This window comes from Mastacembelus armatus, chromosome 10 (genome assembly GCF_900324485.2).
Source record: "Mastacembelus armatus chromosome 10, fMasArm1.2, whole genome shotgun sequence".
NCBI lineage: Eukaryota > Metazoa > Chordata > Actinopteri > Synbranchiformes > Mastacembelidae > Mastacembelus > Mastacembelus armatus.
The window spans coordinates 12,122,419-12,140,045 of NC_046642.1; the positions used below are offsets into that span (position 1 = coordinate 12,122,419).

Sequence of the window (17,627 nt, forward strand, 5' to 3'; positions counted from 1 at the left end):
TGAGATTTATTTATAAATAACATATGTTAGTGGTTGAATGGTAGTTCTTGGAACTGGAACATAAAACCCTACCGACTCTGTGAGAAGCAAAGACAGATTTACTGTGAGAAAACTCTGAATCAGAGGATCTGTTAAAAAGAAGAAGAGCCACAGTCTCAGCTGAAGGAATGCCCAGTCGGACAATGGAAAAGAAGAGTTGCGAGGAGGAGAAGAGGAGTGAAAGTGCAGAGCCGAGTGAGCAGGGTGATCAAGCTGAGTACCAACTGGATATGGGGGAATCTGGCAAAGTCCAGCGTCTGAGGCGTTTCTAAGGGAACAACAGTGCAGCTAAGTTCACAGAGCAGAAGCTGAACTTACTGGAAGCTCAGTGCTGCAGTGGAGCACGCAGAACAGGTTATTATTCAAGTTTACCTTCCAGAATATACTTCTTTCTTTTGTCTTATGAATTTACTGTTTTCAGCATATAAGAATAGCTCTCAAAATCTGCACTTTAAGGACTTTCTGCTCATTTTTGCCTATGCCAGGTTATGCATTAGCCAAACTTGCTCACTAGCTTACTTATTAGGCTGAGCTTAGAGAACAGGTTCATGCTTAAAACAATAATCAGGTGTCTGTATGAACACTCGGAAAGTTTTGCTTGTTGTAATCATTCCTGCTGTATCTATTGGCAATTAAGAAATCCCTTCCTAAAACCCACAGTCCTATTTTTGTGCAAAAATAAATATCAAAGTTCATCTGAGGATAATGTGAGGCTTTAGTGTTCGGCAGACAAATCAAGTGGGTTCCAACTCTACAGTCTTTTTGGAATAACATTTGCATTTAGAATCCCTAGCACAGCGTCACAGCTCAGGATAAAAACACTGGAAACATAAAGAGGAAATCTTATATAAATTGTGTAGAGATGGACTTGCATTTGGCGCGATAACACTGTTGAACTTTCATATCACCTTCACCAAAAAAGCTTTTGGAAGAAGTGGTTTTGTGCATGTGTGAGCATGTGAGTGTTGCAGAGTTGACAAATGAACACTTTCCTTTAGTTTTCAGAATTGGAGGATTTATAAAATATAGTAAAATGTGCTGGAGGAGAAAGGATTAGGAGGCAGGGAAACCTGAGAGATACCAGTGTTCGGCAACTTGCTACCAAGCTGTTGACATTCTGAATAATTGATGACTGTTTTTTGTGTACGTATATCTTTATCCATGTCTGTGTGTTTGGGATGGACATGTAAGTAAAAAAAAAATACAAGAGGTTTAGAGAATGTAAAGAAAATACAGCAGTGTTTTAAAATTTGTCTGTTGAAAGAGGCTGACGCCATCAGCTCTTGCATCACAGGTATAACCAGTGGGCACAGGATAACCAATGGCGGATCACATGACCTCATCGGAGAAGACGGGTACCGGAAGCAGTTCCATTACCACGGTAACAGACGCTTTGGGATCTGACCTGGACTTGTGGGATCTGTGCAACAGAGTGAAGGTCCTGGAGCAGAATGCAGGTTCAACCATCCAGTCTGACAGCTACGTGAGGAGCAGGTGAGAGACTAGAGACAGTGGATCCAGTGACACACACACACACACAGCTGCTACTATGTACTCACTTTTAGCCAAGGTGATATCACATGTCAGATGCTTCTGACTGCACTGGTGAATATAGTGCTGTTAACATCTCTTCTGGAAATCTTGTACGCTTTCTCACGGAAGGTAAACTATTCACATGCGTAGACTTTGATCAGATTAACAGAGGAAGAAATGAAATGTCCAAATTTGTCTGAAGTCAATAAGATGATGTAACATGAGCTTGTCTGTGTTGTGTGATGGTAGGATCAGACAGTTAGAAAGGTCTGAGAGGAGCCTGCTTCTACAGCTCTCTCAACTAGCCTCTGCCTCCCAACTCCCCAGCATGCAACACTCCCACAAACTGGACCAGAGGCTCCACATGCTCAGAGAGGAGGTCAGGACCATGGTGAGTATTCGAGATCTCTAAACGTATTAGTAGGAATTGATGTACAATCCAGAAAAATAATACAGAGTTTTGAACAAGTAGGATTTGGAAATTTGCTGTGAAAGAGATCTTGCAGCACTTTTAATATAGAATTATAAAATGCCATTTCAGTTAACTAACAGAGCACTAAACATTGATCATCGTGTACATGTTCATTGTTGAAAATGCTCAGGATAATTTAATAGGTAAGGTTTATACTTTTATATTTACTATTAAGCATTTACACTGTCTTCAAAAGTAAAATTGAAGATGGACATCTAGAGCAAAGACTCACTATTGCTACAGAATCATTACTAGCAGAAATGAACCCATATTCTGAGAGGACATAAATATAGCTCAGGAGACGGCGTAGCCAAAACATATAAAGCAAGTTTGAGTAACAGTGTTGGGATTACTATAACTCTGCAGCTTTGCAAACTTTACTGCATTCTCTACTTTCTTTCCTTTCACTATTTCCTTCTTTCACACTTTTCTTTGTTTGTTTGCCAGACTCAGGAGAAGGAGCAAGGGGAGCGGGTATGGAGGGAACGACTGCAGCGCTGTCAGAGGCAGCTAAAGTCCAAAGAGGAGGAAATGAGTCGCCAGTCTCAGTACTTTGAGAACTTTAAAACCCAACTCCAGCACAAACTCAGCCTGGCCCGGGACAGAGAGCAGAGCCTACAGAAACGGATCTACACTTTGGAAAAGCAGCTACTTGACATGACTGTGAGTGCAGCCACTGACAAGGCAGCGATCAGTGCAGTCAGAATTACTGCTGGGACCACAACACACTGGGACGAACAAGAGAGGCTGACTTTCATGAGAGGACAAGGTGAAGGAGAAGAGGAGCAAAAGGAGGAGAGGAAGAAGCAATGGCAGCCAAGTGTGGGAAATGAAAGAGAAGGAGGATGCCAAGGTGATGAAGGAAAGACAGAGAAAGAAACAGAAGGCACAAGACAGAGCTCAAATGAGGCCAGGCTGCAAGGTTTTATCCTGAGCCTCCAGCAGGATCTCAGGGTGCTGCTAGAGAGAGAGGAGGATGGGATGACAGAGCAGAGGAGACTGATGGAGCAGCTCCATGAGGCCCAGGAGAACAGCCACTTCCTTAGCTGCCAAGTGGAAGAGATGAAGACAGAGCTGCATCAGCTGAAGGTGTCTGAAAGCTCCTTGGTGGAGGAGGTTGAACAGCTGAGAGAGACGAACCATAGACTGCGGCAGATCCTCAGGGAAGCTGCAAACCAAACACCCGGTCAGCCATCTACAATCCCTGAGTCCACATACCCGAGTCCTGGGACCAGTTCATCTAGCTCCCCTCCTGCTGTGTGTCCTGTGTCCTCCAACACTCCTGCCATGGGACGCTCCTCAGTGGGAAGCCTGGGAGAGGTCTGTAAAACCTGATGATGATGATGATGATGATGAGGATTATTATTATTCTAAACTTTAGTTTAGTTGCTTTGAGAGCATGATCTCTTTTGCACGGAAGACGTGACAATCACATGCGTCTCTAAAAGGCTCTCCAAAGTACATTATTTAGTTATGGATTATCTGGAGTTAGCCAGTCCTGACATTGCATCTGATAAATTGTACATGCATATTTAAATTGGAGATGTGAGTACTCGGGCATTTTTCAAGTTGTTTTAAGGTAGAATGAGCAGTAATAGAATGCAGGATATCTCACAAGTACAACTCGAGTATATTCAGTAAAGGTCAATCAGGAGAAAAACTACTTTTTATTTTTACATGCTGTTCCAGTTAGTTTACATATGTAAATAGTAAGTCTGCCAGTACCTCTCCACTTCTCCAATTTTGAGTACATGAGAATGAGATTGTATTGTATTGTATTGTGTTGTACATTACTTCCGTATTTATTTTAGTTTCACCTTGCTTTTTTCAACTTATTTGTGTCGTACCACGGCTGAATTGTGATCTCTCTGCAGGTCGAGCTAACTTTTACTAAGGAAATACACCAGTCACATTCATCCGCAGTTCCACCTGTTCACCACCAGGCTACAGCAGAGACCACTCAGATAAACACTCACAGTCACTCCTCTTCTGCCAAATCAGACCTGATGCACCTCTTTGCTTCCAGAGGCTCCAAACCCAACCCCAGCTTCCAGTCACTTACCCTGACTACAGAGACAGTAGATGAGTTTAAATTGGGCGTCTGGTGCTCCAGAGGGATCTTCAATCTGGAAGAAAGCCCTAGTGAGGAATCTGATGCACTTAGGGAGGCATACAGGAGCTTGGGAATGCAGGAGGATCTTGAGGCTTTCGAAGAGCAAAGATGCCACCTGGAAACCGTCCTGCAGCCTGGACAGGAGCAGCTGCAGGTGATAACTCAGGAAAATGCTCCACTGAAATTGCAACTCAAGCAGCAGGTGGAAGAAGGAGAAGCAGAGGCAGAGCAAAGATTATCAGTAGAAAAGGTAAGTTACAGGAGTGTATCATTTTTAAAAAATACATTCAATATCACCAGCTTAGGTTCACTGATCAAATCCTACCTCTCTGTATACACAGATTAGCCCACCATCCCTCCACCAGCCCTCTTCTACCCAACATAACACCATTCTCACCCTCGCCCAGGAAGATCTTGTCCAGGCCCTAAATCAGGAGAACAGGGCCTTGGCAGATCGGATCCAGGAGCTGCTGGCTCACATTGAGCTCAGAGAGGAGGAGATCAAGAGGGAGGAAACACAGTGGAGGGATCACATCTGCAGAGTAGAGCAGGACAGAGACAGGCTGGAGCAGGAGAACCAGGAACAAGGGTGTTTGATCACAGAACTCACCAGGAAGACTGAGGATGATCTCAATACCATCATGGAGCTGCAGCAAAAGTTAGAAGAGAGTGGAGAGCAGCACAGTGTAAAAGAATGTGTGGACGGTTTGGTTGAACATGTGCTAAAAGAGGAAGAGCTACATTCCAGTCAACAAACTACAACCCCAGCACCTCTATTCCTGCATAATCACAACAATCCAATACAGAGCAGCCCACAGAACACTTTACATGTTAGCTCACTGACAGATCAAGTGGACCAGCTGACCAAGTCAATCCAGACCCTCAAAACGGAAGAGGAGGAGCTGTCGGGCTACATAAAGCATCTCAGAGAGCAGCAGAGAGAAGTAGCTCTGTCAGTTCAGACTCAGACAGAAGAGAAACAACTATTAACTCGGACAGTTTGGGGGCTGAAGGAGGAGAAAGACAGTATTTCTCAATCTCTGGCTGGTCTGAAACAAGAAAAAGAGGAGCTAAGCAGAACAGTCTGTGGACTGAAAGATGGGAGAGATCAGCTGGTTAGGTCTATGAGCGGCCTGGAGGAGGAGAAGGAGCAGCTAACAAAGACTTTATCTAGTCTCGAAAGAGAAAAAGAGGCATTTACAGAATCTCTCTCAAGTGGAAAAGAAGAGAGAGATCAAATCATGCAATCACTCCAAAGTTTACAGAGGGAGAGCGATCAGTTAAGGCAGGCAGTGCTCAATTTAAACCAGGAAAAAGATGAGCTAACCAGTACCCTAAAGTTACTGAAGGAACAGCGAGACCAGGAACACTTATCTTATAATTTACAAGAACAGCTTGACAAGCTGAGCAAGTCGGTTAGCAGTTTGAGAGAAGAAAAAGAAAGTATTGAACATTCAATCAGTTCTTTAAAACAGGAGGAGAATCAGTTATTGCTTGTTATTCAGGGTTTAAAAGAAGAAGCCAACAGCCTCCGAGCTGCTCATCCCAGCCAAACACAAACAGAAGAGAGGAATCAGAAGCAGCTTTTGTTGACTCTGAATGGCGCTGGTGTGACAAACAAAACGGAGAGTCTCACTGGGACGGGAGATTGTTCTGCACAGAGACGTCAGACTCATAACAACAAAGGAAACTCTATACAGGTTTGAAGAGTAAAAAAACTAATGCACATACTGTGATCTATGGCTTTGTCCATGTGTCTCTTTTGGCTTTGTATTATTGCTCATCATTACTGGGAACTTTTACAGAATATTTCTGAACAACAGGAGCATAGTGAGCTGATGAGGGAGGTTGAAGCTTTGGGAGCACAAATAACGAGGTCACGAGAGGAACTGGACAAGAGTCGAGTAGAGGTGAGCTTCGTTTCCTAAACATTTGTCGTGACATAAAGATAAAATTCACTTAAAGAATCACAGTCCCAGTAAATACAGATAAGGGCATTAATGCACTAAACCTTTAAATGTTTCTGTATTTTTTATCTGTGTAATTGTTTTTCAAAATAGAGTCTCTGCAGTAAATTAATACTGTGTAGAGCCTCTACTGAAATGAAATTTTAATTTCCCTGAGCTCTGTGACCGATTTGCAAAATTAGGTATTGTATTCAGTGTGTAAGAATGCACTTTATTATCTGCATGTGGAAATTGCATATCATTACAAACTTAAAAAAAATGTAATCTCTTCGTGTTAATGCTTGCGTGCATGTTCAGATTAAGAAGTTGCACAGTGACTTGTGTCAGTCAGAAGTCAGGAGGGAGGAGGCAGAGAGGGAGGCAACCCAATCAGCTGAACATGTGATGAGACTGACAGATGTAGCCAATCAGATGGAAGAAACCAGGAAGGAAAATGAGGGCCTCAATACCAAGGTATTTAATGAGATATACTTAACAAATTATTTACAGTATGTAACTTTTATAGCTTTTTATTTGCTACTTCAATGCCATTGGGTCTGCTTATTTATTTGTATAATCAATTAGCCTTGTAAGACTTTATTAATCCCTAAGTCTGATTCTTGTTGTTTTCCATATTGTTATTTTGCAGCTTTCCCTCCAGACATGGAGCCACATAAAGACATAGTTTATTTGTTTGCCCTGACCAGTAGTTTGGTGTGTTGTAGGTAAAGGAGCTGCAGAGCAAACTAACAGGTCTGGTCAGAGAGAAGGCTGACACACTCTCACTTAAGACTCAGATTGAGGAGCAATACTACATTCTCACAGCACAGCTCAAAGCTAAGGTAACCATCATGTCAGAATGCAAGTTTTTGGTTTGTTTTTAATTAATAAAAAGGTTTGATCTCAACTGTTTAATTGAATATGATCAACGAAGATGTGAAGTGGGAACTTGGGTGGCACAAAAAGCAGGCCCATAGGCAATGTACAATTAAAAGTTATTTGAAAAACTAGTTTAATAATCAGTAGCAACCCAGCAAGCTTTACCCGTGAACTACAGTAGCAAATGTTTAACTCACAGGAAGTGTTACAGTGTGCTTGGCACATGGAGATACAGCAGACCAGACAACTCATATTTACGCAAAATATAGAAAATATTGATACAGCAACATCCTAAGGCAGTTGTCATCATAGCATGTGTGTTCATGTGGCTGTGACACTCCACAGACAGTGGCTCTGGAGGAGCTGAACTCTGAGTACATCGCTCTAAAGCAAGCCCAGGGCAACAAGGATGAGCTGAGCTCTGTTCTTATGTCACTTCGGGCACGCTACAATGACATCAGAGCTAAGGTGAGGCTACCAGACAGCTATGTCAGCTCTGTTTTGCTTTAGGTCATAAATTGTTCTGTTTTATCTCTCTAATGGAGTTTTCCTCTTTGACTTGATTTGGTGTGTAGTATGATGCCCTGCTGAAAAGGAAGAGCCAGACAGACCTGGATATTGCTCCTTTAAAAGTGAGGAAACACACACAGCTTTTCCTTCATTACTGTGTGCTCTACAGTGTCACTCTAGACTGACAGGTGACTATTGTCACATGTCAACACTTCTGTTGGATATTGATTTTGACTGACAGGGGTTTTGTCCAATAACAGGCTAAGCTGTCATGCCTGGTGGCAAAGTGTCAAGAGAGGAACAGCTTGTTGGTGCAGATGATGAAGGCCATGCACACACATGGTTGTGTGGACTCCACGCTCACACAGCAGGTCGAGCAGCTTCTCAGTGACGTTGCTCTGCAGGACTACACCGCTGCGTTCACACCAGGGAGCAACATAAAGATGTGGGATTACAGTGGGGGGTTTATTTCAAAATTTCATGTCTACACCAAAGGCTTCACACCTGATCAGTCCTTCCCTGCTGTACAACACCAAAATGGATTCACAAGTGGATCTGGAGTGAAATGCAGAGACTTAAAAGGTGAAAAACACACTTTCCTAGTTACCAGTGAATCTACAGTACATCTTCAGGACTGCACCAGTGAAGTAACACATATACCAGGAGAAACCCTAAAGAAAAATGACAGCTCAACTGTGCCAGACTCACCAGAGCAAGAGCACAGTACTGTCCAGGTGTCGCTGTCACCTGTTCCTCCTCTGACAGCAGACTTGAGTACAAACAAAACACAGGTGAGATGACACTATAACCACTTTGAGAGCTTTGTATGAAACTGCTTTTTAGTACAGTTTTAGGTGTTGCATTAAACAAAATTAATGCACTAAACCATTACTGCATTAATTTTGTGACATACCGTATGTCCCACATATAAGAAACACAGGCATGATAATGTAAGTTTGTGCAACCAGCCCTGGATTAATTCAACTTTATAGTAGACTCTCAGTACAAAGGCACATTGATACATGGTTTGCTATTGTGTGTTTAAGAAGGACAAATAGTAACACGTCATGGCTGATGAATAGAAAAAGCTAAATTGATTCAGTAGAAATGTTTCTACGCAGCAAGAAGCAAAAGGGTTTCTGAAAAATCAGTTCCTATTTAAAACATTAGCACTAAGCAGTAATAATGGTGTTAGTTTGAAGTTGCCTCAGGGACAGTTAATTCTAATCTTAACAAGGGACTGGCTAAAAAACTCAGCAAAGAAACATTTTTACATACCATGTTCAAAAATGTGACATGGTTTGATTAGAACTGTTTGCAATACATTTGCACTGTTGTGCTGGTGAGTATTTTAGTCAGTCTCTTTAATTAACTATAAGGAAGACATGAACATTATTAATACTGGAACTCATAAGTCATGATGATTGAAAAACCTTAGTCAATGCAATAATTAATGTGTTAATCTTGCATGAAGGCATGTGATAGATACTATTAATTTCAGTATTGTCCTGACAGTTCATCAAGTATTAAATGCATGAATTTGTGATTTTTCATGCATGAATTCATGCAGTGTTACCTTTTCTCACTCCCAACTCAGCTGTCTCCTTCTCCCAGTGGACCAGGCCAAGCAGCAAGTGATCCAGAGAAATGTGGATTTTATCATACAGCCATGAAAGGGAAGTCCTGGCCAGATCTGACCAATTCGACTGACTCCTCACTGACCTCTACACCTCCACCCTGCAACACATGTGTTAGTCCAAACAGGAGGCTGAATAGTCCTGAAAAAATCATCGGTTTACATGAGCAACTGCAGAAAATGATGAGCAGCTATCAGGTATACTATCATTTGGTAATACACACTTTCTGCCTTATGTGGTAATTTTAATCTTAGATGCCTCACTAGCTTGAGGATGTATAAATACAGAGTTAAGTATATAATTGAGGTCAGTTTTGTGTTAGTATACATTGTGTTTTATTAACCAGTTTGTTTTCATTCCAAGTCTCCAGTGAGCAGAGGAAGAGGACAGCCGCCCAGGAAGAGTCTGTCACTTTCAGCTTCTGCAGACCTGAGCCTGGCCTCTCCGACAAAGAAGCAGAACTTCAGTTTCAACAATGCGCATGCCAGCTCTCTCCCGGTCACCACTGCTGCAAGCCAAGCTAAACACACTCCCGTAGTAACAGCTAAACCTGTTGCCACTAATAAGTCTGCGACACTTTTTAATGCAGTTGCCTCTAGAGCTGCTCATATAACATTCAGCCCTAACACATTTACCTGCCATAAAGCAGACGTGCCTACAACTACAACTTCTGCTCATGCTAGCTCTTCTAACTTTGCTTTTGGCACTCTGGCACCTAACAAAGCCAAATCCATCTCAAACAGTGACACTAACAAATCAGTATCCCCCAAACCAGCGAGGACACTCACTGCATCTGATTCTACACATACAGTGTCTACTCCTTTAACTCCAAGGGCCACTAGCTTTGATTCTCCTATCCTAATGTATTCTGACACTAATCTAAAAACCGCTGCCTCAGACACAACTGCCTCTAGCATATCAGCTGCCTCCAAGGTTAATATTTTTAACATGACTTCTAAAATGGATGGTGCTGGCCCTGCATATGATGGCTTTGCATCTGCTGCATCCTGCATTCAGTCTGCTCATCGCTCTCCTGAGAGATCCAGTAAATTTGCTCAAAAGTCCACTGCTGCTTCAGAAAGGACCAACAAAGCAAGACCCACACCAGGTAGTGCACACATTTAATATCTGAGATTGTCTACACAGATGGAAATCACATCGGTGTTAAAGTTCTGGAAGAAGAAACTCTGTTTTTTTTCTTTGCACACTATTTGGAACACACTTTGTACACTTCTCTGTATAATATTGCAGTTTACCATTGTAAAATATTAGTTTTTTGTTGTATACTGCTGCAATTTGATTATACCTGGTCTAGACATGGCTCGTTCTCTTTTTTTGTCTGTTGCATTGGAGAAAGTAGTTTTGGCAGTTTGATGATGCCAGTTTATTGCGTATGCTACACCTGTACATGACTATAAACTTTTATTGAATCACTTGGATTCATTATGAAGTTCTGCATGTAGTGTGTCCTGATAAGTTTGTTTATTTTCTGTTGTGAAGTTTCAGAGTAACAAGTGAATCCACACATTAACATGTCATTTAACAAAGAGAAGAAATGGAAGTATATTTATCCACAGCCTGAAGATGCAGATAAGGAGATGAGGATGTTTGAGCTTTTTCTTTGTATGATCACCTGCAGAAGCTCCAGCGGAGGTGCGCTCTGTTGAAGTCATCAAGACAGTGGGGCAGAGCAGCCTGATGATTGGCTGGGAGAGGCCGCCACTCGACGAGCTGGGCTGCAGTAACGGCACGTTTGTGTACGGATACAGGGTAGGCAGAAGCTGTAGGTGCACTGATGTGTGAACTTTGAAAGATTTGCTTCTCTAAAAGGTTTTATTTTTAATTTTAGGTGTTTATAGATGGGGACTTCCACAAATCTGTCATGAGCTCAGCATGCACCAAGGTATCAGTCAGTCTCCTGGTGTTTAGTAGCTGTGTGTTATTGTGTCCTGTTATTGTGCACCTTTATGTCAGCAAATCATTGACTGCATATTTTGTTTCCAACTCTGCAGTGTATCCTGGAGAATGTCGATCTAAGTGTCCTAGTCCACATCAGTGTCCAGACGCTGGGTTCTAATGGTCTGTGTTCAAACCGTGTCCACACCAGGTACAGGACTTCAGTCAGAACAGAACAACAGAGTGGCCTGTGAAAAAGTGCAACACCTCAAAATGTCACTTAGACCAACAAGTAAGTCCAGTATTATCAATTGTATGCACTTTTATTACTGACAGATAGATTGTGCTACAGCTGCACTTCTCTAATGTTGTTTTGTTGTCTGGTTGAATGTTCTTTTCTCATGTATTATCTGTGTGAAACTGTCGTTGCCTTGAGACCAATTTCAAGAAAATATGTCTCACTCTCATCCATTATAACATAATCTGTTTGGTATTATAAAAAAGGCTTAGATATAATTTTCCCTGGCGGTATTTTCTTTCTGTGATTTCATGTGCGTTCCACCAACCTTCAACTAAAAAAAAAATAGATCCAACCCTGTGAAGGTTGAGACCGTACAGTGACAATCTATTTTTCCCTCTGTGTGTGTGCCCGCCCTTCGATGCACAGCCATATATAGCTGCAACCTTCTGAGAGACCATCTTAATGTCTGCGTCAGCTGAGACGCCATCACGTTTCTGGGATGCTCCTACCATGTGAAGCTCAGGTCAACCAGTCAAAAAAACGTCATCTCACACAGTTTATTAATGATGAACATACAGTGACCTGTTAGCAGCCATGAAACCTCAAAATGATTAACTGAAGATGTCAAACAAAATACAGTCAGATTGTTGTTGGTTGAACTTCCTGTCTCAGAGTCCCGCCCACTGGATTCACTACCTGAACGGGTAGGACATTCGGACTACATTGCGAAAGGCCATAGTAGCTGCCAGTCCAGCAAGACCTGAAAGAACTCCTCAAAACAAGTGTTTGAAAAGCCAAGCTTAGTCATTGTCAAAAGCTGCCTGTGACGCCATCATTTCCTAACACTGTTCTGCCAAGACAGAAAACGTTGGAGGGACAGTTGCATCTGGTGCAGATTTTTTACACTGTGGTAAACTGTGTGTGATATTGCTTCACCGAAGATCCCTTCTGTTGCCTCTCTGGACTATGTGACGTGACCAGCTGGCTAAAGGGACAGATACTGTATGAAAAGCCTTTTTTAAATATAAACACATACTGTATAATGTGTGGAAAATAGCCCAAGGTCATCTTACTTGATTGTTACACATGAAGCCAAATATGAGAAAAGATTCACTCCAAAGACTGTCTGTTCTCCTTCTCCTCATAGATCTACAGGTTTATTTAAAATCACTGAAATTTGCACACATTCACTAATCTAAAAAAGTGAAAACCACTGATATTTTTTGTAAAGATTATTATAGAAATATGCCAATGGTATATACAAAATTATACCACACATGCATCTCACTTTTTTTCATACCTAATTGATGTCACGTTTACACTGTCATATTGTTTTTTGATTTATACAATGCTCACAACCCACAGTATGATGTTTTTTTTGCTACTTATTGTATGTACAGTATGGATGTGGAGTGATCATGGTGCAGCAAAAGTATTTTTCTATCACTAATTGATAATATTGATTTCTCATTAATTCCTTACAACTGTACAGAGAATAAATGTTTATATAATAATACCTATCATTACAGTGTTTGTCTCTATGTGACCCTGTGATGGACTGGTGACCTGTCCAGGGTGTACCCCTGCCTTTCACCCAAAGAGAGCTGGGATAGGCTCCAGCAGATCCCTATGACCCTAAATAGGAATAAGTGGGTATAGATAGTGGATGGGTGGATTACAGTGTTTGTCTTTATTAATGTAAGAGGTTAAAACAGTTACAAGTCCATGTTAAAATTGATGCTGAGATTAGATTGGATAATGTGTTGCTGTCCAAACAAAACATTCAGATTTATTATTTAGATATTTTAAAGATTTTTCAGTTTTTAAAAAAATATTTGGTGTTCCATCGTTGGTTTCAAAAGCTTCATAAACCATTTAAAAACTCATTATTTATTTAAAAACAATTAAAAACAGTGTTTTCACAAAGCAGCGTTCTGTAGGGCATTGTAGAGATTCATAGTTTTCCCAAAACTGTGACCGAAATTTGTCTGAGCAAGCTTGAGGTGTAAATACAGAGTTATGAAATTTTAGCTCAACTCGTGTTTTTCTAAAGATGTTTACCTTTATATCTGAGATAAACAATGTGAGCCATTTTTGGATTGAAAAATCATAGTCCAATGAATTTCTTTTAGTTGTTTACTGAGTATGTATGTGTAGGTGTGTGTCTGTGTGTGTATGTGTGTTTTTGTAACTACATCTGAGTGGAGTTTGATGATGCTGACGTTCATATAAAGATGTGCCCAGGTAGCCTGAAACATCTTACTCCCATTCGATACGAACCAGGCACAACACCAAAAAGGCAAGTGAAAGAAGAGGAAGAAGCATCAGCAACTAAAGGAGCTTAATAATCACCTGCTGTGCTCGGCAGCTTTGGGAGCTCCTTGGAGAATGTCGTTGCTCAGGCTCAGCACAAAGTGTACCGGGTGGAGGAGGGAGAGCTTGTGCACCGGACCGTAAGTGTATGAGCTCAAGAAGAACAGGTTCAATACACCTTACCACTTCTTTTGCTCCTCTACTACAAAATACATTTAATCAAGTACTGCACTTTTACAAATGTGACATAGACCAACTCCACCAATAAAAAAAGTATCCTTTAATGCATCACTAATATAATAAACTCAAGATTTTGTGTCCAAGCCCTGCAGACGCATAGTGCATAATACCTACAGGAACTGAACAGGTTTAGTTGGCTCTTTTAATGCTGCACTGGATCTTTTATCCCTGTCACCATCCTGTTCCTGACTCAGGTTCTACATGTATTGCATTAGTCCTGCAGCACACCAACTAAAGCTTTAACAGAAACTGCAGTGCAGCTGCTTTTTTTGCATCTCGCCTCTGAATCCACCTAAAGCAACTCAGCTGGATCGCTCTCATTATGCTCTCCATGGAGACTCGCCTTCATTATTAGTGCACGCCAACATGCATGATGCACATGCCTCAGTACAGTAGTGTGTGCTTAATGTCTTGTTTACATGAGTTAATGACCTCTGTGTTAATTAATTTTCTGTGCTTGATGCTAATGATGCCAAGCTCAGCTCTAACTCTTCCCATGTAGGCCGACATGGGAGTTAGAGACAGGAGAGGGACAATATGCAGGGAAAACAGGATCTCCAGATAAAGGAGGGTGTATAAGCATGACTTGTCACTGGGGTGCCAATAACAACGACAGCTGGGCTCAAAGCCCCCTGCAAGATTAGTCTGTTGTGACTCTTAAAGACACCTCTGGAGCGTTCTCTCAGTGGGTGTGTGCTCAGCATATGTGTCTGAGGGTGTAGTAAATGTGTGTGTGCTTTTGTGCATATGTAGGTCCAGTGATACAAAACAGTGACAGTTATCAGTGGAGTGCCTAGAGGGCGGGTTTGCAGGAAAAGGAGTGGCAAATTAAAAAAAAAAAAAAACATAAAGCAGAGGATGGAAGGGGTCTTGAGGTTTTAATTTCACCCAGAGGAGACCTTGTCACTCCATCACATGACGAGCATCCAGAGCTCAAGTGGGGTGGTGGTTTGGAGACGACTTCCAGACCTCCAGGGCAAGGCTTACTGCTCACACCCACAGTTAGGCTCTAAAAGTGGATTCCTCCTGCTGCTGTGTCTGCGCAGATGGGCCATGATGCTGGAAGGTTGTTGGTTGAGTTATCACGCAGCAGTGTTGTGGTTCTGATACTGTCCCTGCTGAGTGTGTGTCTGTGTGTGGTTGTTGCTGCAGGCGTGTTTATGTGGAGTAGATCCTGGAACTTGCATAGATATTATTGTATTATGCAAACACCTTCATACATAAAAATGTCACCACAAGAAAATTACCAACTGGTGAGAAGTAATTCTTTCTGTATGTGTACAGATCTGGCCTTGTGCATCCTGTCTTACTGTCCTCATATGCTGTGAAGCCTCCTTTATTCTCCCCACCACTGTGTCTGTCGCTGTGGCCATATCAGTCCATCTCAGAGCCTGTTATATTTAGAGGCAAAGCACTATCAGCGCTTACAGCTGGCCGCCTGTGATTCAGTCCTGACAGATCTGCAGCATTCAAAGCGATCCCCTCTCTTTTTGTCTTATTACCACATCCAGCATCTCTCATTTGTTTCTCTCCTCACCCTCACTTTTGTCTTTACCCCACTCATTCTATCCCTTCTTCTTCTCTTTCCTCTCAATTTTATTTTTGCCTTCATACTTCAAGTCACTCTCGGTTCTTTTTTTTCACCCTTTTCTTTATTGTTTCTATTGCTTCTTCATATGCCCTATTTTCTCTATATCTTCTCCTTTCATACTATCTTGATTTTTTTCATTTCTTTGTCCATTTTCTCACCCCAATTGTTTATAATACTGCCTCTTCTCTCTGTCTTTCAGATTTTTCTTTGCCAGTTTGATCCTTTTTCAGTTTAATTTGAAGTGCTTTATTTTGCATCATAAAGCTCCTCTTGTTTCTTCTCTCCTCCACCCCAATTCTCTTAATTTTCTCCACATTTATCAGCCATGGGGCCTATCAGGTACCCTCTCTTCCACCAGGCAGAGAAATGAGAGCTTCATCACTTTGAGCAAATCCATATTGGAACAAACATCAAACAACGCAGCTTCTAATTTGGGAAGAGACAAGCAATTAGCTGCTATTACATCCTTGAAGCTGTGCGCAAAGGCAACTGTAATCTCATTAATCATGAACAATGGGGGCGTAATAGAGAAACGTGTTTATGCAAATTCCCCCACACAGTAATCTCCTTCATGCTTAACAGCCAAAACAGTGGTGGCGCCACAGAAAACAATCCTCCCCCTTCTTTTTCTTCACTCAGCCGCTTGACTTGCTTTTATTTTCCCCACCTCTCCTCTCTTCTATCGCTATTTGACCTGCTCTTTTGTTTTTTTTTTGTTTTTTTATTTCACCTTTTTCTCCCATCATGAAGTGTGAACCAGAACATCCACAGTTTGAAGAAAAGTATTGATCCCATTGATCGATGGTAAATCTTTAAGTTTGATAACAGACCCTGAGACTGCATGGGACTCTTGAGTTTTCTATCCCACCTCCATCTAACACTTCTCCTCCTCCTCCTCTTGGCAAACTCCCCAGCACAATCTCATCTTCTCCTCCATCACTTCTCTGTATTTCTTCTGTTTTATATGCCTTTCATTTGCATTTTTATTGTTTCATTGCTTGCCTCACTCACTTTCCCCCCATAGTGTCCGTTTACATCTATTTCTTCATTTCTCCTCCTTCTAATTTTGCCATTATTGCTGTTTTTTCCCTGTACTTTGCATTTTAGTCTTCAGTCCAGTAGCCATACACGATTCAGAACTAAATATAACCCAGAAGAACATTATAAGATTATCTCCCTGCAACCTCGTTCTCATTCCTTCTCACTCTTGTGCTCCTCTTTCCATTTCCATCTTTTCTTATCTCTTTTAGTGTTACCATCTCTCCTGAGTTATGTGCCACTTTCAGATGGAGATGATAGTGTGACATAAAGCTTGGTCAGGACGGATCATGGGCATGGTAAAGGTCAAGAGTATCTGATTCATAACAGGTTTGGACAAATGAATTGATTTCTGCTGTCTTTTTGGTGCTATACTGATGAGTTGAGATCAGGTTTAAAAATTAGTAAAGCCAATAAAATTGAGGGCCTTGATATGAATAATAAATATGTTAATATTTAGTAGTGAGATGCACTTTAGTATAGTTTGGGGGTTGCTTAGATGCATTTTGTGCTACCTTATAACTGCACTTCAAGATACTAAATGAGAAAATTCTGTGGGTTTCACTCCCCTACATGTAACTATAAGTAGGTAAATGCCTTAGAGCTGCAGTTGTTGTTACTTTGTGGGTCTAAATTTTACATTTCAAACAAACTGACATTGGATAAAATACAATGCAGTTTAATATTAAACATGCCAAAGGAATATAAACCAGTCATAATTAGCACCATTGACCAACAATGTTAAAATATTACTTACTCTGTGCGTGTGTGTGTGCGTGCGTGCGTGTGTGTCTGTGTGTTTGTCTACGGAGAGAAACTGAACATCTGCACTGCATTGTACAATAGGGAGCTGTCCAATGTCACTGGTGCTGAAAGTGGATTAGAGCTTTTTCACTTAAAAGGGAGGGGGTGAATTTGATAAGCAGCAGGGAAGAGAAGAAGAAGAAGACCAAGAGTTCATGAGATATGAGATTATTTCATTACTGCAGCCCCAGAGGTTGACAGCCCATAGAAAGGAAGGTTTAGGGAAACTTGGCACCTCTAACAAGCTGTGGTTGTTTTATTTGGACACTGAGAGTTTATATCTTTAACTCTCTCTCTCTCTCTCTCTCTCTCTCTCTCTCTCTCTCTCTCTCTCCCTCTCCCTCTCTCCCTCTCTCTGTCTCTTTTCTTTCTCTC

The 17,627-nt window shown here is 41.5% G+C and overlaps 1 protein-coding gene across 6 annotated transcripts; it reads left to right on the top strand.

Moving 5' to 3' along the window:
• LOC113144165 (cingulin-like) lies at window positions 1-12,453 on the top strand. Of its 6 annotated transcripts, none has more exons than XM_026329962.1 (18): window positions 1-393; window positions 1,334-1,533; window positions 1,822-1,963; window positions 2,492-3,364; window positions 3,919-4,407; window positions 4,499-5,857; window positions 5,963-6,067; window positions 6,422-6,577; window positions 6,829-6,945; window positions 7,328-7,450; window positions 7,558-7,614; window positions 7,753-8,283; window positions 9,090-9,326; window positions 9,493-10,240; window positions 10,769-10,899; window positions 10,979-11,032; window positions 11,142-11,317; window positions 11,613-12,453. In XM_026329962.1, the coding sequence occupies exons 2-17, from the start codon at window positions 1,361-1,363 to the stop codon at window positions 11,277-11,279; spliced, it is 5,433 nt and encodes a 1,810-aa protein (XP_026185747.1). In that variant the 5' UTR covers window positions 1-393; window positions 1,334-1,360; the 3' UTR covers window positions 11,280-11,317; window positions 11,613-12,453. The 6 variants fall into 6 exon arrangements, with proteins under 6 accessions (XP_026185747.1, XP_026185746.1, XP_026185745.1 ...); XM_026329961.1 differs by having other exon boundaries at window positions 11,693-12,453; XM_026329960.1 differs by having other exon boundaries at window positions 11,142-12,453.
• Window positions 12,454-17,627: the final 5,174 nt, after the last annotated feature.

Coding starts and splice junctions, on each gene's coding strand:
- LOC113144165 (XM_026329960.1), top strand. CDS start 1,361: ATGGCGGATCACATGACCTCATCGGAGAAGACGGGTACCGGAAGCAGT. Junction 4,408..4,498: donor AAAGATTATCAGTAGAAAAG/GTAAGTTACAGG, acceptor CTGTATACACAG/ATTAGCCCACCATCCCTCCA. Junction 10,241..10,768: donor AGCAAGACCCACACCAGGTA/GTGCACACATTT, acceptor GATCACCTGCAG/AAGCTCCAGCGGAGGTGCGC.